The sequence below is a fragment of the Anabrus simplex genome, chromosome 2 (assembly GCF_040414725.1).
Source record: "Anabrus simplex isolate iqAnaSimp1 chromosome 2, ASM4041472v1, whole genome shotgun sequence".
In the NCBI taxonomy this organism is placed as follows: Eukaryota; Metazoa; Arthropoda; class Insecta; order Orthoptera; family Tettigoniidae; genus Anabrus; species Anabrus simplex.
In genome coordinates this window covers 974,618,153-974,638,871 of record NC_090266.1, presented here as the reverse complement: position 1 = coordinate 974,638,871, position 20,719 = coordinate 974,618,153, and the positions used below count along the sequence as shown (strand labels likewise).

Sequence of the window (20,719 nt, the reverse complement as noted above, 5' to 3'; positions counted from 1 at the left end):
ATTTCAGTTTAAAATAAGCCATTTGTTTTATGTAGCATTTTATGAAATTGTTCGATGCACATGACATCTGCATCACCTCACATGGGACATATTCCAGGAACGAGAACAAACGAGCATCTTTTAATCGGATGAATTGTGTAACCTTAACTACGGTGGTTACACAAACAAGTACTAAACACAATAAATGAGGGAACTAAGAGCAACTACACCACTATCAGGAAACACCATACACACAGAAAAACATCAGCTGGCCTACGCAGGTCTCAGCCAACAACAACATGACACGAAATATCAGTAGGGTCAACTAGTGGATAATAAAACAGGAAAAGTGGAAACAGGCAGGACCTACCGAGGGCATGGACATGGCTTAGATTGCAGATTCCGAAATGAATCGCCGTGATCCTTAAATTTGAAAAATATTATTTACAAGTGAAATTTTACAAATACATTCAGAACGAAATCCACCAAATTACAACTTACAAACTATAAGCTCCGTGATACACATATCTTAAAGTTTTTTGATAATAGGCTTCACTACGAGTTTCAAACTTCAAACCAAACATACAACTAGTTACAAATCCAGTAGTACAATGCAAGTTAGTAGGTTAAACGCAATTACAATATACAGTGAAGTGAACATATTCTCCTAAACTCGTACATCAAGTGACACTGAACTACCAGAGGCAAACCCCAAGGTAAATGTATTAAATTACAATCTACATATCTAGTGAAATAAGAAATGGGAATGCCTCGAAAACAAACAGGGAACCCCAGCAGAAAAGCTAAGGCGTCGTAAATAATTAACTTGGCGAATCTAGGATAGGCTAGGGCAGACTCCTATACGAAATAGCAACCGAACATTACGGAAATTTTAACTGGAACGGAAAATAAGAGTGCTTACCCGAGGGTGGCCCATCCCGGAACCGAGGCGTAGCACACGACGCAGACCAACACAGACTAAAGGCAGATCAGGCCAAGACAAGACCGAATTATCGCGAACGCAGCCTCGCTCACTATATATAGGAAAACTCTGGCCTTGGAGTAGCAAATCAGAACGCATGAGTCCGCCCATCCCCTCCTTGATTCACCAATCACAATTCCTACTTCCATTGCAAACTTTAAACTAACATTCTTGAATACACACGTTCGCGAATCTTCCATTTCCAGAATAGTTAGAAAATTCCTTCTAGAAAACATAACCCAAAAAAGGCACACACCCTGTTCAACAATTTTCTAGATACTTCCAGTAAGTACAGAATAGAAATCTACTATTTACAAATACATATGTTACAAATATTACACAGTACAGGTTAGGTCAAAACATATAAAATATTATATCATACTTTAGAAATAAAGTCTTCAAAAACACTTTCCACTACCACTATATTGTTCACCTGTGACAAATTGGTCGCGCTTTCCGTAACATCACCAAGCTCATTTGTTCGATCTTCTTGAAGTATCCTGTTATATCCTGTCACGGTCGCCAATTTATCGTTCTACGTTGCGATTTTATTTGACGTAAATAAATATCACACGAGAACACGTTCACTTCCCTATTAAAATTACTTTATTTACACTGTACGTCACAACACACAGTTATACACAGTAGCAAATGACACTATATACAACACTCAATAACGGAGTACCCTGAAGTCGATTCTGACAAGTACAGATATCAACAACACTGATGCGCGCACTATAACATACTCTCTCTTAAATTCCCCGCCTCACTCAAGTCCAATGATCTGACTTCACCTCGGAGCCCAACAGTCACTCCCAGTCCATCACTTGCCTGAGTCCCAAGAACTAAGAACTGCAAACTTAGAACTTCGAACTGACTTCACTGACTGACAGCTCGATATTTATACTCCTCAATCAACCATCTAGAATGATCGACTTCTGGAAGAGTTCTTACGACACACTAATGAAACACACTCGAAACATCGATCGAAGCTAGTCGAATGGGTACTCGAATGTTCTTTTCCTATTTAATAACACACATGGAAATATCTACAACATTCGTAATGTTTCTACATGCATCTGGATAATAAAACCTTGTAGTAAGTTTCCAGAACCCTTCATATACACCAAATTATAGTACAATAAGTCTAACATACGAACATTATGGAATTTTCTACCGCTTTCGACCATATAGATTTTGAGGTTAAACAATATGTATTTGAGGTTATACGATTTTATACTACATATTTACAGAGAAATCATATATTAATCATGTTTAACACTTAATAAAAGATAATAAACTATAATTAAAATATATTAAACATAATAATTGAAGGTTTTACACCAATTACGATGTTGTACCTATGACACAGTCACTGCTATACCACGTTATCTTTTGACTTTCTCTCTTTCTAAACCATGAGTTCCTGACCATCATCCCATTTCTTTTGCACAAATCCAGTAGTCTTTCTCCTTCCTTATTCCTATTTCCCCATCCCTCCGCTCCAAGCACGTTCTCATAACCCTTCCTTTCCATGCCTACATGGGCATTCAAATCTCCCATTACCATGTTATTTTGTCCATTCAGTTGCCTCTCCAATTCTTCCTCAAAGTCATCTTTATCTTGTTGCATGCATCCTGCTTGTGGAGCATACACTTGTACAATTTCCCAGGTTTTTCCTTTGACTGTTATTTTGACTTTTAGCAACCTGTCACTTATCCCTTTTACTTCCTCTTTCAATCCATTTCTTACTACCACTCCTACTCCATTTCGCTTTCCCTCATCATTTCCTATCCAGTACAACCAAAAACCATTCTGCAGCTCTCTCCTACCCTCCCCCCTCCACTTAGTCTCTGCCAGCCTTAGTACATCCAGTTTTCTTCTTTCCATCATGTCTACAACCTCTTCTACTTTTCTGGTCAATGTTTGTATATTCAGTGTGCCAATTCGTAATCCTGTTCCTCGCCAGGGTCGTCGTTTGTTACATCTGTCCGGTTTATCGTTCCTTGTTTCCTTGAAAGCAAGTTAATATCCATCACCGGCTTGCTAGGCCTGTCGTGACTTCACCAGAGCCCCGTTAGCTGCCATCTTTTTCAGGATTCCTATAGGGCCTTCACAGCTACTGTAGCGGTCTCAGGGTCCACACAGTCCCCACTTGTACTTCACCCCCATAGGCTATTTCCTACTTGACGACGTTTCCCATCTTCCACGACGTGGATGAGGGGATGGACTTGTGGTCTCTAAATTATGAGAAAACATGTTGTGTCATATTCTTCTAGAAGCCTGGTCAGGCATTATATATAAAGAGGCAGTCTTAAGTGTTGAGTGGAGTTGTTTTAGTGAGAGTTATGAGTGCAAGTCATTAATTGAGTATGTGAATGTGTTGCATTGGTAGTTGTTTGACATGCAAGTATTGCAGTCTCTTCTTCTTCTCCTTCGTAGCAGTCAAGTGTTCAAAATGGTGGTTTATTGATGTGTGTGTAATGTGTATATAATGTGTAAATAAAACTGTACACAATTGACAGCATTTCTTATATGCTTCTTTGTGGTAACAACATCTACTGTGATCTATGTGCCTTCTGCATTCCCATTCACTTAACAGCCCGTGATGTTGAAATTGAAGCCATTCATGTAGCACTAAAACAATTGACTCTACATTTGTAAAGATTTGAGAAAGTGGTAATTCTTTCTGACTCAAAAGCTGCAATACAACCTATAGATCTGTGTCATAACACAACCTCAATAGAAGCCCAGCAACTCGAGACAGGGGGTACCGGAACACTGCCTATTTGAAAGTAATGAACAAGCTGATGCATTTGCCAAGAAGGAGGTGTCAGTCAGTCAGTCAGTCAGTCAGTGTATGGCTCTTGGTGCTGGGAGAGTCGGAGGACATGTTCTGCTCACTTATTGAAAATGTTTCCATTTGATGCCCATGGGTAACCTCTGCATCTGGCTGTGATATGATGATAATGAGGCAGGGAGAGGGTGAGACCCAGTGCTAGCACACAGCCTACTTATGTCGAATAACACCAAGGGGTTCTGCTCAAGGCTTAACATCGCCATCTGGTGGACGATTGATCATCAACTGCGTCATTTGCTCTCACTATTTGAACCCTACAGAGGGGTTTGTAACAAAATAAAAAGTAAGTATGAAATATCAGAATCATGCTACACTTCACTCACACTTTTATCTTTGCAGCATACATTGTCCGAGAGGTAATTAAACTCCTTTTCCTTTCAGTAACATATAGCTTTCATCCTTGGACCTGAATATTATTAATTATAATCCAAAATGTGAAATTTGTGCTGGAGAAAGCAGAAGAAGAGCAGATTTTCTCCAGAAGTTCCAATTTCCCCTATCATGTACATTCCTGCATAACTTCATAATAATTTATTTCTCATTCATTGCACCCCAAGGATGTCATGGTGTGCAACACTCCTCACAAACTGGTGCATTTTCACATCTCGGTGCTATCTCGACTCATTATTAGGCAACAAGACAGGTAGTAGTATTACTTGTACTGGTAGCTAAAAAAGGGGAAGAACGTGTTAATGTTATCTACAATGGTGATGTTGTCATTGATTCTGACTTAGGCGAGGCAAGAAAGCATGAAGGATTTGCTTTTTATAACCTCACATAGTGAGGTGTGGATGTTGTGGATCACATGACATCTGAGTATTCAATTTCAAGAATAAATAATCACTGGCCTCTTTCCATCTTCTTCAGCCTTTTGAACATTTGAGCAATAAATGCACAGATGGTTTACCAGGCAATGCAAATATTTTTTGATACAAAAAAAATTTCTCACACAACTCAGTTATTGACACTCATAAGACTACATCACATCAGAGCATGTCAATTCCAACCCTTCTCTTCATCTTGGGGAGAAACTAATGAATGTTGCCAGAGTATACAAACTACTCACAAATGAACCTGCGGAAAACCAAAATGTGTTTTTACGGTCCCAATAGAAAGAATAGTTTACTCAAAAATACTGCAATAGTAGCTACAGGCCCATGTAAGGAGTACACAGAAAAAACTGGTTATATTTGTTATGAGTATAACCTTCATGCGGCGCCCATGACTTAGATGACCATTAATGGGACCTATGTTTTTAATCTGTTTGTGTTGCATTCTTTTGATTTTTAAAAGTTTTATTTTTATTTACCTCCATAAATATTTCAGTCATCACATAAAAGTATTTTGCAAATTTACTCTGCTGGAGTAAACAGTTACAAGTGCAAACAAAGTACATGAGATAAAATCTAACAAGCGAATGATGTGAAAGAAATACACACAAGTGATACCGGATTAAAAGCCTTGTGCTGCTAATACCATGTCAAATCTTAAATTTATGTAGCCAGCCTGGAGACGCGTGGAAATCTTCAGTAGCGAGTCCTACTGCCACTTCATAAGTTTTCTTGCTTAGCTTTGACCATCTTTAGCTATTATACTGGAACCACTGTAGCTAGCATTCTTCCAGGCATTCATATTTTCCACCTTGAATACAATTTTACTTGTAGAAACACAAAAGCATTCTCTTCAATTTCTGCTACTTCTGCAACATTAAAATTTATGGGAGGAGAAGGAATCTTCACTTCTTTAGCTAAGCAGCAACAACAACACCACCACCACCACCACCACCAATCATTATTATCAATTGTCTTTTTCCAGCCCCAGCTGGGTTGGCATGTTCATGGCCCCTTTTCACATTCCTCTAACCAACTACCATTGCTGCTCCTCAACTGTGTTCCAATTCATATTTTTCCTTATCGTGCTGTTCTGGTTAGAGTCTAGTCACCTTAACCTGGGCCCACCTCTTGTTCTTCTTCTTTCAATCTTAGCTTCCAACATCTGCTTTGGTATCCTTCCCTCTTCCACCCTCTTAACATGTCTATGCCATTCCAGGTTATTTCTTTCCATTCTGTATTGTACCAGTAAAAGTTCGGGGCGTAAGGCATGAGAAGGATCTCAGGTAGTGGAAGTTGGTTTTTGGAGCCGGTACAGAGCAGGATAGACTCGCAGGGCGAATAATAGATGGTTATACCCTTTTTCAAACAATTTATTAATAATGTCGATATAGAATGCAAATAATTTGTTGAAATCAAAAGGGTTGATGTAAATCTTCTTGAATGCAATTTGTGAAAATAAATAAATCTCACAGATCCAATAGTCTTTTGCGAAAACATAAAGAGTCAGTTTTTCACCTAAAGTCTTTCTAAGTATTATGATATGACATGAACACACTTATAATTGAAAATAAGAATTTGAACTTCTGTTGAGAGTTTCTCAGTTTGTGAGCCTTGAAACATAGAACACTTGAAACTCCTAGAGTCTTCCTTATGTGAAATAGATTTTGAAAATAGATTTATCATCAAAAGATGAATTTTGAGTAATGGTGGAAAACTACGAAGTATCGTCACACGCAGCACTGGGTAAACCACTGTTCACGACTGGTAAGAAAGGAAAAAAAAAAAAAAGAAAGAAAGTCAGTTTGTGACTACTCACTTATTAAAAAACTTGGCTTACGAATACTGATGAGAATCTGGAACATTCTACGGGTGTGGATGATGACTTAAACTTGAAGTTCCACGAAGAAACCACGTTGACATCATAGATGAAATGATGTTGAAGGTAGTTGGATCTTGTAGAATTTTCTGAAGATTTCTGCTGCTCGTGGAAATGATCTTAACACACGGAACATGCAAGTAGTATTTACAGATACTATGTTAATTTTAGGACGTCCAATGAGTGATCACAGTCCTTGTTGCAAAAAAAAAAAAAACTATTTTAAACTGTCACTGAGAACGTCCAACACAGTGCAAACATGTAATATTTCTCATGACCGTCTCTAACCACAGTCTTTGAATCGTTGTCCTGACAGATAACACTGATTCTCTAATGTTGATAGGACTATCTTATTTTAGAAAAGGTTCTTAACTTTCACTAAGTTTATCACTGTAACACGTCAAGTCCTAATATGGCACATAAATAAAAAGACATAGTCCAAGGATGTGCTATGTTAGAAAATAAGTTCTAGAATAGTTAAAGTTACTGTACACGACAGTTTCTGTTGGTAATTTAATATTGTGTGCAATTAAGTCCACACGTCATGTTGTGAATGTCCAACATATAACTTCGAACTTCACTGATTTCGTACGTGTTATACTTTGAAATGTCTGTAAGTTATATCGTAGTCGCGGCACAATAGACTACTTACGGTGCGATGTCTTCTTTTTCTCAAGTACGATGGCGATTTACTAGCCCGTAATTTCGTCTCCGCGAAACACGACGAAAAGTACTGTCTTCGAGACTGCACGAACATACTATGTGAGGGCCAGTCTCCCCTCTCTCTTACTCATACACATACTGCACTGCTAGACTGGACTGCTTGCAATGAACTGAACTCAACTCAGCACACAACTACTTGTTAGCCTTGACCCAGTGGCATATATAGCTGGCGCTGGGAGGGGTAGTTTCTCTCGGTCATGTGACCGTGAGTGCGTAATTTCTGTTAGATTTTAAATCATTGTAACTCAGCAACCATAGGATGGATTAATTTGGAATTTATAGAGGTTAATTTTCATGACGTCCGCTACCATTTAGCGTTTATTCCATTAAAATTGGTACAGGTGTTGAAAACTTGCGAAAAGAAAGATATTTTCGAGAAATATCTGTAGGGGAGGTGAGCTTTGAACAACAGGTGACGTCACTTGACTCCGCCTAGCGCACTCGTGGAGTCGGGTACATACTGGAACATTCTTTTACTTAGATGTTCGTACGTCGGACGGATCTTATATGCTGGAACAACATTTCTTTTGATAACTATGGACCAGGACCTAGGCTTTCCTGGTACAGTATAAAAGCCTTTTTCCTACGATTTCCTTCCTGACATCCTTATTTCCTACCCTGTCCTTTCTTTCCTATCGTACTTCTTTAAAATTTCATTCACTGGCCTAGTTTTACTCTCCCATCTTTATGTCGTTGTCCACATCTCTGCTGCATACCCCCTGCGGATGGGGGATGCTGATGAAAAAGAAATCCGCGGTATCCGCTGCGTGTCGTAAGAGGTGACTAAAAGGGGCTCCAGGGTCTCTCACCTTGGGCACGTGGGTTGGCAACAACGGGGCCCTTCGCTGAGTCCTAGCATTGCTTCTACTTATTTGTGCCAGGCTCCTCACCTTCATCTATCCTGCCCTACCTTCGTTGGTCAACTCTTGTTCTTTTCCGGCCCTGACGGTATTAGAATATTCGAGGTCTAGGGAGTCTTTCATTTTCATGTCCTTTGTGGCCTTTGTCTTTCTTTGTCTGGTACTTCATTTTTTGGAGTATCAGATCCCATCTTTTTTTCTTCTCTACCCCTGTCGGGGGGGGGGGGGGTGCGCAGAAGAAGAATACACCCACAGTATCTCAGGCCTGTCGTATGAGGTGACTAATGACCTTACCTGTGATTAGTATCATCATGCATGGAACACCATGAGTCAATTTTTTTGCAATTAGTATCACTGTGTGTGGAATACCATGGGTCTGTGGGTAGATCACCTTGGGTTTACGGTACCCGTTTATAGTATCTGCCACTATGACGGAGCCTCCCCTCTGTCCAGGTAAGGTTGGAATACCCTGAGGAGATAAAAAGAGGCTATCCTCATTTGGATGTTTCAGCATCTGGTTGTGGATATCCTGGGTCTGCGTTTCGAGGTACACCATGGGTCTGGGCATGCCTGTGATTAGTACCACTATATGAGCAACACCATGGGTCTGCCTTGCCTGTGATTAGTACCCACTATGTGAGGAACACCACGGGATAGTATGAATTCCTGTGATTAGTACCACTATGTGAAGAACACCATGGGTTTGTGTTGCGTATGAGTGGTGCCATTATGTGAGTAACACCATAAGTTTGTGTTAGCGGTGTAGTACATTACCTGTGAGTAGGACCACAATGTGAGGAACACCATGAGTCTATGTTACTTGTGATTAGTACCGCTACATGAGCAATACCATGGTTCTATTTTACTAGCAATAAGTACCATTATGAGGGACCGTTGACCTGGATTTTGGACCCCTTTAGACAACAAGCATCGTCGATTCAGGATTGTGTTTGGAAGCAGCTCCTTGGACAGTATATTAAGTTTGCTTCTGGAAAGGTGGGGTATTGCTTGTCTGATCCACCGATTATTTTTAAGTTCATACTCATTGTTAATTTTTTTTTAAATTCTAGTCAGTGGATTGATTTTGGAATGATTTTTAACTTTTAATATTGTGAGCTGGATCTGCTGATTATTTTATATTCATATTCATCCATTCATTCTTCATCATCAAGTTTTGAATTCTCGTCATTGGATGAATTTTAGAATTTTAAATTGTCATTACATTTTGTCTCATTTTGTACCATTAGGGGCCGATGACCTAAATGTTAGGCCCATTTAAACAACAAGCATCATCATCATCATCATCTGCATATGTCAGTATGGGGCAATAATACATCTTATACATTATCTCTTTACACTTCCTTCTTGCAGACAGTGTTCCTCACACTCTGGTAAAATGCATTTCCCGTATCTCCATGTCCAGTCCTGTGTCAGTTTGCTTCCCAAGTACTTGAAGCTTTCCACTATCAAGGTCTTGTCTGCCAGATTTTACAGTGACTTTCCCCACTCTTTCTCCTCTAGTCAACACCATGGTCTTGCTTTTCTACATGCTTATTTTCATTCCATAATTACCAGTATACTCACTTCGTATGTCCAAGTCGTAAAGACTAAGAGTCCAGTACTTACTCAGTATGTCCAGTTGACCTCGTAGTTCCTCGCCAGCTGTGAGCTTTCATCCGGAAGATAGTGGGTTCAAATTCCATTGTCGGCAGCCCTGAAGATGGTTTTCCGTGGTTTCTCATTTTCACACCAGGCTAATGCTGGGGCTGTACCTTAATTAAGCCCACGGCCGCTTCCTTCCAACTCCTAGGCCGTTCCTATCCCATCGTCACCATATGACCTATCTGTGTCTGTGTAGCGTAAGGCCTCTAGAAAAAAAATGTTCCTTGCCACTTGCTACCCATACCACAGTTTCATCTGCAGACATCACCACCCTCAGCTCCCTGTCCTCATACTTGTGCTTTGTCTCCTTCACAGTTTCACCCATTATCATTTTGAACAGTAATGGTACAGCACCCTTCTGTTTTAGTCCAGTTACATTTCAAAACCATTTTGTCCTACCCAATTACTATAAATTACTTGCAAATATTCAATAATTCATTTTCCAAACCCATTCTGCTTTATTACTTTCCATACCTTTTCTGAATTGAGGAATACCATCACCATTTCCACATTCCAGTTTCTTTTCCATCGTCTGTCTCATACTGAAGATGGGTTCTAATGTTGATCTTCCATTTCTAAAGCCATATTGCACTTTTTCCGGTTGTCCTTCCACTTTTCTTCTCATTCGTCTTTCTAGCATCCTTTCAAATAGTTTTGCTATGTAATTTTTCAGGAATTGTAAAGCACTCTCTCATCCTTTCTGTTGTTTTCAGTGTGTTAACTCAACCAGAGGCAATAACATACAAATGTTGTTGAAGTCTAGTGAATCATAGGAAAATATTTTGGACACTAATTAGCTTAATTTTTCAAATCTAGAGTTAGAGAAAAAGTTCCTGTCTTCATAGCGTTTGTATGTTGAGTAATTAATTTCATATGTAATATTTTAATCTTTTACAGGATATGTCCGTTTGGTTACAAATGTTGGTTTCTTGAATTTGGAGTTGCACTGTGATATGGTTCCGAAAGTCTGTGAGAATTTCCTCAAATTAGCTCAGAAAGGTTACTACGATGGTACGAAATTTCATCGTTCCATCCGGAACTTCATGGTAAGTAATATATGTTTTAATTAAATTTAGTGTATGCTGCATTTCATTGATAAACATACAGGAAGGTCTTCTGATACTTGGTTTAATTACTGTGGTATAATTTACCCAGTTATGAAAGACTTTCTGCATACTTTAAGAATAAATAAAGAAACTTCAAATTTTCTCAGAGGTCTCTTAATCTTGCCTTAATATAAGAAATGCATGTTGTAGATCAGACGTCATCACGTAGTTGCTCTAGGGAGTCGGTGTTACTTGCTCCGCTCTGGACGGGTGTTCGTCACGTGACAAGAGAGCAGCGGACAGGCGGGTTGCATACCGTGACCGTACTGTACTTACTGCTCGGAAATGTTACCATATGAACAACAGTGTTTATAATAATAATAATAATAATAATAATAATAATAATAATAATACGCAGCATGAATCATTTGAGACGAACAGGACACAGATTACGGAGTATAACAGGACAAGAAAATTGTTCATTAACAAAGGGAGTATACAGCAGTGTGCAATATTTCCTGATTAAATACATTTCCAGGATTAACTGAAGCTTTAGGACACGTACATTTACCGAAATAAAATACAATTTATGTGATTTGTACATATTCTTTGCACTTTCATTAACATACATTTCAATATTTGCATGGCATTTATGACTATGACAACAAAATAACACACAAACTGAAACATATCAGTGGTGTACTCCTCCTTCACGGGACCTTTGGGCTCGTTTAGATAGTAGTATGTCAGTGTTTGGTACTATCATTTGCGTACTGGCAAGTCGCAAAACACATTTCAAGTTTTCATCTGTGAGCCTACTTCTGTGTCTAGATTTACAAATCTTCATTAATGAAAACATATGCTCACATAAATAAGTTCATCCAAATATACTTACAGTATGAGCATTAAATGTGTACACTCTATGAAATCTCTCCCGTGCAAAACGAACATAAAATTCAGTCAAACTGTTTGTGTTTGCAAATCTATCTTTCATTTGAGTATCGCACTGTAAGTCAATCAGTTCTAGCTGCAGTTCTGGTCTAACAGTTTGCACATCCACTGAGAAGGGAACACCGAACACCTGCAGATCCTTTTCTAACGCCTGAATATCGTGAAACCTACTCTCACAGTGACATTAAAACCTCTTTATATTCTTCTAATGTTTAAAAAAAAAAAAGTGATTCCTTATTTTGTTACCGTGTTATTTTCTTGAACTATTAAATGTCCAATAACGGACCATTTATATTGGTATTATTAAATACACTTCTTCCTAAGAAGGTTTGAAACTTGTTGGTGTCGATGGCCTACGCTGTGCTGAAATCTGTTCCATAGTAAATGCAAAATTAACCGACTAGAGTTGAATGTCATGGGGTGTGAGAATAAAGAAGGAAACACATTAGTGTCACCTCCCATGAGTTCACGCGTATCGTGTTGCAATCTAGCCTGTCCAGAAAGATGTGCTATACCTTTGCGCCACTGACCTTCAGTGCGTACTACGTCATGCACTTCCCCTACTTCTTCCCCTACTTGCTCGCTAAGCTGCTCTCTTTCCTCGAGAGCGGGGAGCAAACTGGCTCCGAAGGCATTTCGCTCTCGATTGACGATGCCTGTTGTAGATTACAGTAGGAAACATAATCTGAAAATTGTTGAAACATCCTGCCAGGCTGAGTGGCTCAGACAATTGAGGTGCTGGCCTTCTGACTCCAACTTGGCAGGTTCAATCCTGGCTCAGTCCAGTGGTATTTGAAGGTGCTAAATACGTCAGCCTCATGTCGGTAGATTTACTGGTGCATAAAAGAACTCCTGTGGGACTGAATTCCGCCACCTCGTCTTCTTCTTCTTCGAAAACCGTAAAAGTAGTTAATGGGACATAAAGCTAGTTACATTGTTATTTGAAACATCCAAAATTTGAATTAACCATTTTTTTTTAATTATTTACTTAACTGTTATGCATTATCTGTGTTAGAATAACTATTTCTTCTACACTAATAAAATATGTGGAATCTAAGGGGGGGCGGGGGGGGGGGGGGAAGCTGCACCTAGAGTGAAAGGTTGGAACTGATTCAAACTGAACGGGTAAATTCTACATCGTTGTAGGTATTCATAGTTCACACCCAACCTCGCATAATTCCTCACCAAGGTGTGCCCATATCTCAAGCTGGTTGCTGGATATATTGTGGAGTCTGATGGCACAGACTTGTCACTGTCATTCATAAATTGGCTTTGACTGTATTCTTGGAACTTCATAATGCCTTGAATGAATGTTCGCAGTTAGTACGAGCTGGTGGACAAGTTTGGAAAGGGCTGAATCTTGGGCCTGTGTAAAGCTGTCTGATCGTTTCAACTCACCACTCAGCTTATCAACCGTGCTTATATTGCCGAGGATGATTTTGGAACCTGTGGGTGTCAAGGAAGAGATTCTGTAAGACATAGAAAAAGCTGTTACAAGATATTAGAATCATTCCGTATTGACGGTTTTCACTTTACAAGGGTAAAATTAAGTGTATCCTCCTAATTCAATACATCATATAATTCCATCATTAGATAGAGTAATGAAATTCAAACATGTTTCGACTTGTTTGAGCCGTCTTCAGTGAAAAAAAAAGGGGTGAAGTAATTACATAATACAAGCTAAAAATGTGCCAAAAACATAATGAAGGAACAAATGAAAAAAAACGAAAGAGAGACATGAAGGAAATAGAAACAGCACAATATACAATATTTACACCATCATATGTAGCAATAAACAACTTGCTGCAATAAAATTCAGTGAAAACAGGGGTTAATATAAAACATAATTAAATCTACAAACTGTGTTAACCTAAGAGAAAATTAGCCCCTGTTTTCACTGAATTTTGTTGCAGTGAGTTGTTTATTGCTCCATATGATGATGTAAATATCGTATATTGTACTGTTTTTATTTCCGTTATGTGTCTTTTGTTTTTTCATTTGTTCCTTCATTATGTTTTTTGGCACCTTTTAACTTGTATTATGTAAATTACTTCAAACCCCCCCCCCCTTTTTTTCACTGAAGATGACTCAAATGAGTCAAAACATGTTTGTATTTGATTACTCCATCTAATTATGAAATTATATGATGTATTGAATTAGGATGATACACCTAATTTTACCTTTGTAAAGTAGAAAAAGCTGAGCAAGTGAGGATTGAAGGATCCAGAATGAGCCATCATCCATACTTTTGGACATCCGATGAATCATGGTGTTCTTCATAACTAATCCTATGTCTTCTCGCACCATTGCCAGACGTGTGTGACAAAGGACTTCATTCACACCTACCATTACAATGACTCCCTTTAACACCATACGATAGCCAGCAAAGACTGGAATGGTATCATTCCTGGGAGATTTAGACATGCTTTCATTGGTTGTGAGTGGTCTTTAGTGATGAGTTTCACTTCTTTCTTGGATGATGATCAACAAATCCATGTATGGAGTCACCCTGGCCAGCTCCAGGACTGGTGATTTGTTCAATTGGTATCATGGTGTGAGGTGCGATTGCCTACAATGCCAAATCAACTTTTGTATTCATCGCGGACAATTTAGTCGCCCAGCAGTACATTGAGAAGTTCCTGTAACCCTTTTCCCTACCTTTCTTGAACTGTCTTGCGGGTGCAATTTTCTGACACGATAATGCTCAACCACACACTGCTGCCATGTCGAGAGCCGCTCTTCAAGATGTAGACACTTTCCCTTGGCCCACCACTTCACCTTATTTCTCCCCGATTGAGAACATGTGTGATGAAATGGGGCATACTGTTCAACACCATACATACCCTTAACGTGAAACATGCTGTAGGAGCATGTGAGGATAGAGGCTGTGTGGGATGGACTATCCCTGAACACCATCAGACACCTCTTTGAGTCCATGCTGGGATGCCTGGTGAGCGGTGTGAGCAGTAGTGGATGTAGCACTCCACTCTAGTGTTGGCTACTGAATGTATGATTCGAAGCAGTGTATCGATTCATTCAAGTGTCCGAGTGAATCGATTCACAGGAACGGCGAGCTCATGGCACATGATTCAGCTTACTCCCAGCGGACAGTGCTGAGTGGCGCACTCACTGGACGTTGACGGGGAGCCGAGCTTCCGCTGCAGCGAGGCAGTGAATCAGTGAATCATGGCACATCGAAAGAATCGTGAACGAGCGCGGCTCAGTGAGACACATGATACACACGGCTCCTTATCGGCTCACTGGACACGCGGAGAGCCGAGCTTCCGCTGCAGCGAGACATACAGTGAGCCATGGCACATCGAAAGAATCGTGAACGAGCGCGGCTCAGTGAGACACAAGATACACCCGGCTCCTTATCGGCTCACTGTAGCGAGACATACAGTGAGCCGTGCTACATTGAAAGAATCGTATGCTATAATGGACTCTCGAGCTCAGCTCATTTGAAAATAATACCCATTTGCATTCACTGTCCTCTTCTTACAGGGAGGTTTAAATAATAGATGGATTTATTTGCAGTGTTAAAAAGGTAGTCACAACATAATTCTGAAGTAGCTAGTAAGTAGGTAGGCTATTAGGTTATACTATTTATTAGTTTAATGAATCTTAGTATTATAACTTAGTTGACATTTGACAATTAAACTCGACTCTAGCCTGCCCTATGACTATGAGTCATGCTCATGACCACTCAAAAGTACCTGTTTTATATTTCATATGCCACATCGTTGCACAAGACTTCAGTCATATGTGGACAGACGCAATAACAGTATGTTGAATCAGAAAACCAGCGGGCTACTGTACATCTCGGGTAGCCTATACAAAATATGACTATTAAAAAATCCTCAGCTGATAGAAAAATACTTTTTAAAAAAATGATTGAGCGAGTTGTCGTGCGGTTAATATCGCGTGGCTATGCGCTTGCATTCGGGGGATGGTGGTTTCGAATCCCACCGTCGGCAGCCGTTAAGATGGTTTTTCCGTAGTTTCCCCATTTTCACACCGGGAAATGCTGGGACTGTACCTTAATTCAGGTCATGGCTGCTACCTTCCTAATCCTAACCTTTCCCACCCTGCGTCACCGGAAACCTTCGATGTATTAGAGTAACTAGCATTTTTTCTAAGAAAGGAGTTCATAGTATGAAGACCAGATGGCAGCTGTGAGCACTGAATGCTGTTGCTGCTGTCTTACCAGCACATACTACACAGATGCAGTAGGAGCGGTGACCAATGAGCCGTGAATCGGATCACTGTATCGATTCAGTAACGTGAACGGAATCAAATGAATCGATTCAGTAAAATGAATCGAATGTCCCATCACTACTCCACTCTGGGAGATGTGCAGCGAAATAAATAATGGTCAAGGCACACGTGTACCTGCTACTGTTCACTTCATTTCAATCCCTTCTTCTGGCTGCAACTAATTTTTGGTCTTAGAATGTATGAATGATATGAATACAGCAAATTATTTTTAAACTTTATTTAAATAAACATTTTTTTGTGACAAAAATTCCTGGTTTAAATTGGTATTTCGTCTGAAGTGACATTATTTTGGAAAAGTACACCAATTTTCATTTCCTTTCTTTTACTTGTGCTGCATTTCATTGACATGAAAATGAGAATTTTTTTTGATACGTTCCGCATTTTGCACACCCTGGTAGGGTTGCAGGTTTGAACTGTGCTACTAATGAGGACTTGGCCCTGTTTTACAGCCAGATGCCCTTCCTGATGACAATTGTACAAATGTATTCACTATTACATGTTTCTGTGATGGTTGGTAGTGTGCAGAGATGCCAACTACTATGGATTTTCTGTAGTTTCTACTGATTTCTCACTAGTACTACGGCAGTATGGAAGGGGTACTGATTATTGCAGTTTTTGCTAATTCAACGGGTTAAAACTTTACTATAGGCCTAACTCATTCTATCTGGTCAAATATGAAGTTATGTACAGTAACTTGTAAAAGGCAAATGTGTTCCTTCCGAAAGCCAACAACCTTCCATTTTCCCCACCAATATAAAAACTTAAGTTTCATACTATATGTTGCGTAGGAGACTCGCTATTAAAAGATAGAAGATATTAATTTAGTTTATGTCTTTTACTTGCAATTTCGCTTTGGCTGATGATGGTCTGGGATATGGACCGAAACTATCATATTGTGATGTATTGTTAAACGTTATATGATTTTAAGTATTGAGAAGGTGGAGCAATAAATCTTGTATTCATTTTAAGTTAATTAAAAGATAGTTCGTGAAAAAACAAAAATTGCGAGATGGCAGCATTTGTTTACAACCTTCAACCGTGAGTGGAATATCTTTGCCGTGCACATTTTCTGGATATGTGTTCAGTTCTTGTTCTATTGCCTCTGGTTTAATAGTAAGTTGCCTGCTTTTGTTACAAAACTCAAAGTATTACAAAGTGATACTGATGTCGCGTAGTGCAAACCGATTTCTGCGTTAAATTAAATAACCCAGCTGTTTAACCTTTTGCACTCCTATGTCGACATACGGATTGTAGTAACAGCTCCAATGCCGACATATTGTCGACATTTTCTTCTGCTGAAATTATCTGCTATCTGTTCGATTATTCATGAACATTTTTCTCCTTGGATTGCAATCACCTGCTTTCCTTTTACAGCATGTTTTTACTCCATATCACACTGTTTTTTCGTCAGTGGAACTCGCCATTCACGCCGACCATCATGTTATGTGTATTACTGAAGATCAGTGCCTGTTTTCCATTGTAAATGTTCTTGTAGTTATGTATTAACATTGATAAGTTTGGAGAAGGAACTAAAAGAATAAGAAATAAGTAAATTCTTGGATGAATGGGATTCATCTGATGATAATTTTTCTATTACTCTGGATGAAGAATTGGATGATTTACATAGTGACATTGAAGATGATGTGTCTAAAAACGAGTGGCAATTTAGTTGTGAATCCATAAAAAATGAAATACATTGTGCAGCAGGCCCATCTATTTAAAATAACATTGATTCTAACAGTGAGAGTGGAAATATGCGCTGTTATAAACGTATTGTGAGTAGAGTTTCAATGGACAATGTTGACTTAACCTCTCCTTCCTTCCGCGTGTAGAAGATAGCGACAGCGAAGATGATCTTTCCAATAGTAACAATGGGGACAATAACAGAGAAATGAACAATGTTCATACTGATGGTGATACAGATACAGTGGGTGGAGTTGATGCTTCAGTTATGGGGTTAGTGCATCAGTTGAGGCAAGTCACAGCGAATGATACAAATCCGAGTACTGGACATTTTATCACTGGTGTTCAAACTGTTGTTGGGAAAGTGCCTTCACAGCGTACAACCCATATAGACTACTTCAAGCTTTTTTCTTACCCCAGAACTTTTGGAATAATTGTTAAGGAAACAAGTAGATACGCCAGGTTGAAAATCTCAAAGCATACCCTGAAGAAAAGCTCTGTATGGCATTCATGGACAGATGTAAGTGAACCAGAAATGTGGGCATTTGTAGGAGTTATTATTGAAATGGGACTTACAGAAATGCCAGACATACAAGATTACTGGTCGCAAGTCTTTACCTGTAAAATTCTATTCTTTCAAGATGTTTTCAAATTGTTAGGTTTTTCCAAATATTTTGGATGCTGCACTTGCAGAAACCACCCTCAGACAGTGACAGTTCTCTTAGAAAAGAATGCAAAAAGTTAGCCACTATCTAAGTTTTCTAGACATGAAATTTAGAGAATATTATGTTCCTGGAGAGGAAATTATTGTTGATGAATGCATGGTGTCCTTCAAAGGAAGAATATATTGTATAAATTACAACCCCAAGGAGCCAAATAAGTGGGGAATCCGATTGTACATCCTTGCCGATTCTAAGACTAGTTATGTACATGCTGTGCCCTTTTTAAGGCATGTGTGGCGGTGCTCCCCTTGATCAACTGTTGCTCCGGCTGCTCCTGCAAATAAAAACATCAAAATTACCTAACGCTCACGTAGACTCTCTCTCCTTGGGCGTGGTAACGTCCGTCAGCTTTCCTAAAGGTTGTCGGGCCACACAAAATGGGGGTGAGGAAGTAAAATAATGGTGGGTCAACTAACTACAAATAACGGTACCCCAAGACTGAATCAAATTTAAAATAAACGTAAATTTATTAACAAAAAAAAATTTGCAAAAGAAAAAAACTAAATTTTTAAACAAAGTGAAAATTAAAATAATTTTAAGAAAAATAACAGGAAGTAACGAAACTCAAAAATCTTCCCAAACAAAGTGCCAATAAACTTTGATGACGGTCACAAATTAAATAATAAAACGTCACCATAAACATATAATTTGTACGTCGATTGACGCTACTATAGTAGAAATCAGTGGTATACCAAAACTCACCACTCAAAGAAAATATCTCAGATTTTACAATCAAACTGAAATTTCAACTAATGGAATTATATAAATAAATAAATTAATTAATTAATCAACTAATCTGAGATCACTAATGGGTGTCTTACATTCACAAATCCAGACTTATCAATCTGCCAGTTTACCCAACTGTTCGCGACCAATATTAAGTCAAAAAAAAAAAAAAATAAGAAAGAAAGAAAAATAGAAAAACCCTTGACACACATCTCCTTATATAAAAAATATCACTTTTAAATTATATAAACTTTGCCCCATAAAATAACTGGTGGCTGAACAAAAATTAACACCAAAAACTGTGCTTCAAAATAAAACGAAATTAACTATGCAGTTAAATATTCTGCCATCATACACCATACAGAAATTCACTGTGATAGCTCTGGACATTCACAACAAAAATAAAAATGGCAGGCTATGTGCCTCAGTCTTTACATTAATCAAATGAACTCGCCTTTTTACACACTTTAATCTTACTTGCCGCTGTCTACACTTTATTGAGAATAACCAAAACGTGTTACTTTAATAGTTGATGGAGGCAGATTCCATCTAATTGAACCAAATATGCAGCTTTGTTCACATAACCTTTTATTAAAGGTCTGTTCATTTGCATAAATTTAACTTGTAGTGGCATCTAATTTTATTTATTTACGGTGCCTTCATGTCTGCGTAAAGAACCTGCTGTAATTGATTTTGACTGTGAATACTAGGTGGTCCTATTAAACTAACCCTTGAAAATTTAATTTTCAAAAATATACATGGCACTGTAAAACATAGTGCTCAAACAAACAAAAAAAAAATCAAAATACCAAATAACCTAACTACACCTATACTCAATTTACAAAAATACAACTAATATCCATGTACCATCGGCCTCTACGCTTAAAAACACGGTAAAAATCAAAACATTAAAAAAATCCAAATTAATGAAAGGGAACAAAATCTCAAAAATAACGTGATCAACGCCTACATCGAAAAAATAAAAAAATACGCAATTTCCAAAAATGCAAAACTTCACTGTCAAGAAAAAAAAACTTCCTAAACGCTGAAGTGTATCTGGCGGCAATCCCATAACTCAAGACGTAATGTCTGAAAATGATATTCTCGAATTCAAAGTAAAATAAAAAGGAAGTACACATTACAGTTGATCACAATATAACTTTCCAAAATTATTCATTGCTAGTCCTCTCTGCTTCGTGCCTCAGCTCGGCCCATATAGAAATATCTCCAAGCGTTTCCTCATCCCTGGTCATATTTGCGTACTTAAACCTTCCGCCTATAACTGTCATACGGATACTGCCGTAAACTTAAACTCAATATTTCTTGAACTGATAAACATTCAATTCCCATTTTATCTCATTATTTTCCTTTTTTCAATGTAGCATTACTTATCAACATAGCCTCGTTCTTTTCCACACGGGCTCAACATTTTCACTAATTCATTCTGTTGTTCTCATAATCACAAATACGACAAATGTATGACATGGTCCTCAAGACTCTATTTTCCATCTCATAATTATTACCATCAGGGATACTAT

The 20,719-nt window shown here is 38.6% G+C and overlaps 1 protein-coding gene across 4 annotated transcripts in view; it reads left to right on the top strand.

Moving 5' to 3' along the window:
* Positions 1–20,719, top strand: part of LOC136864585 (RING-type E3 ubiquitin-protein ligase PPIL2) — a 308,814-nt gene that overhangs the window by 134,109 nt on the left and 153,986 nt on the right. For all 4 annotated transcript variants that reach the window (XM_067141780.2, XM_067141779.2, XM_067141781.2 and 1 more), the window contains exon 7: positions 10,673–10,821. In XM_067141780.2, the coding sequence (XP_066997881.1) occupies positions 10,673–10,821 (149 nt within the window). The remainder of the gene's footprint in view (positions 1–10,672; positions 10,822–20,719) is intronic.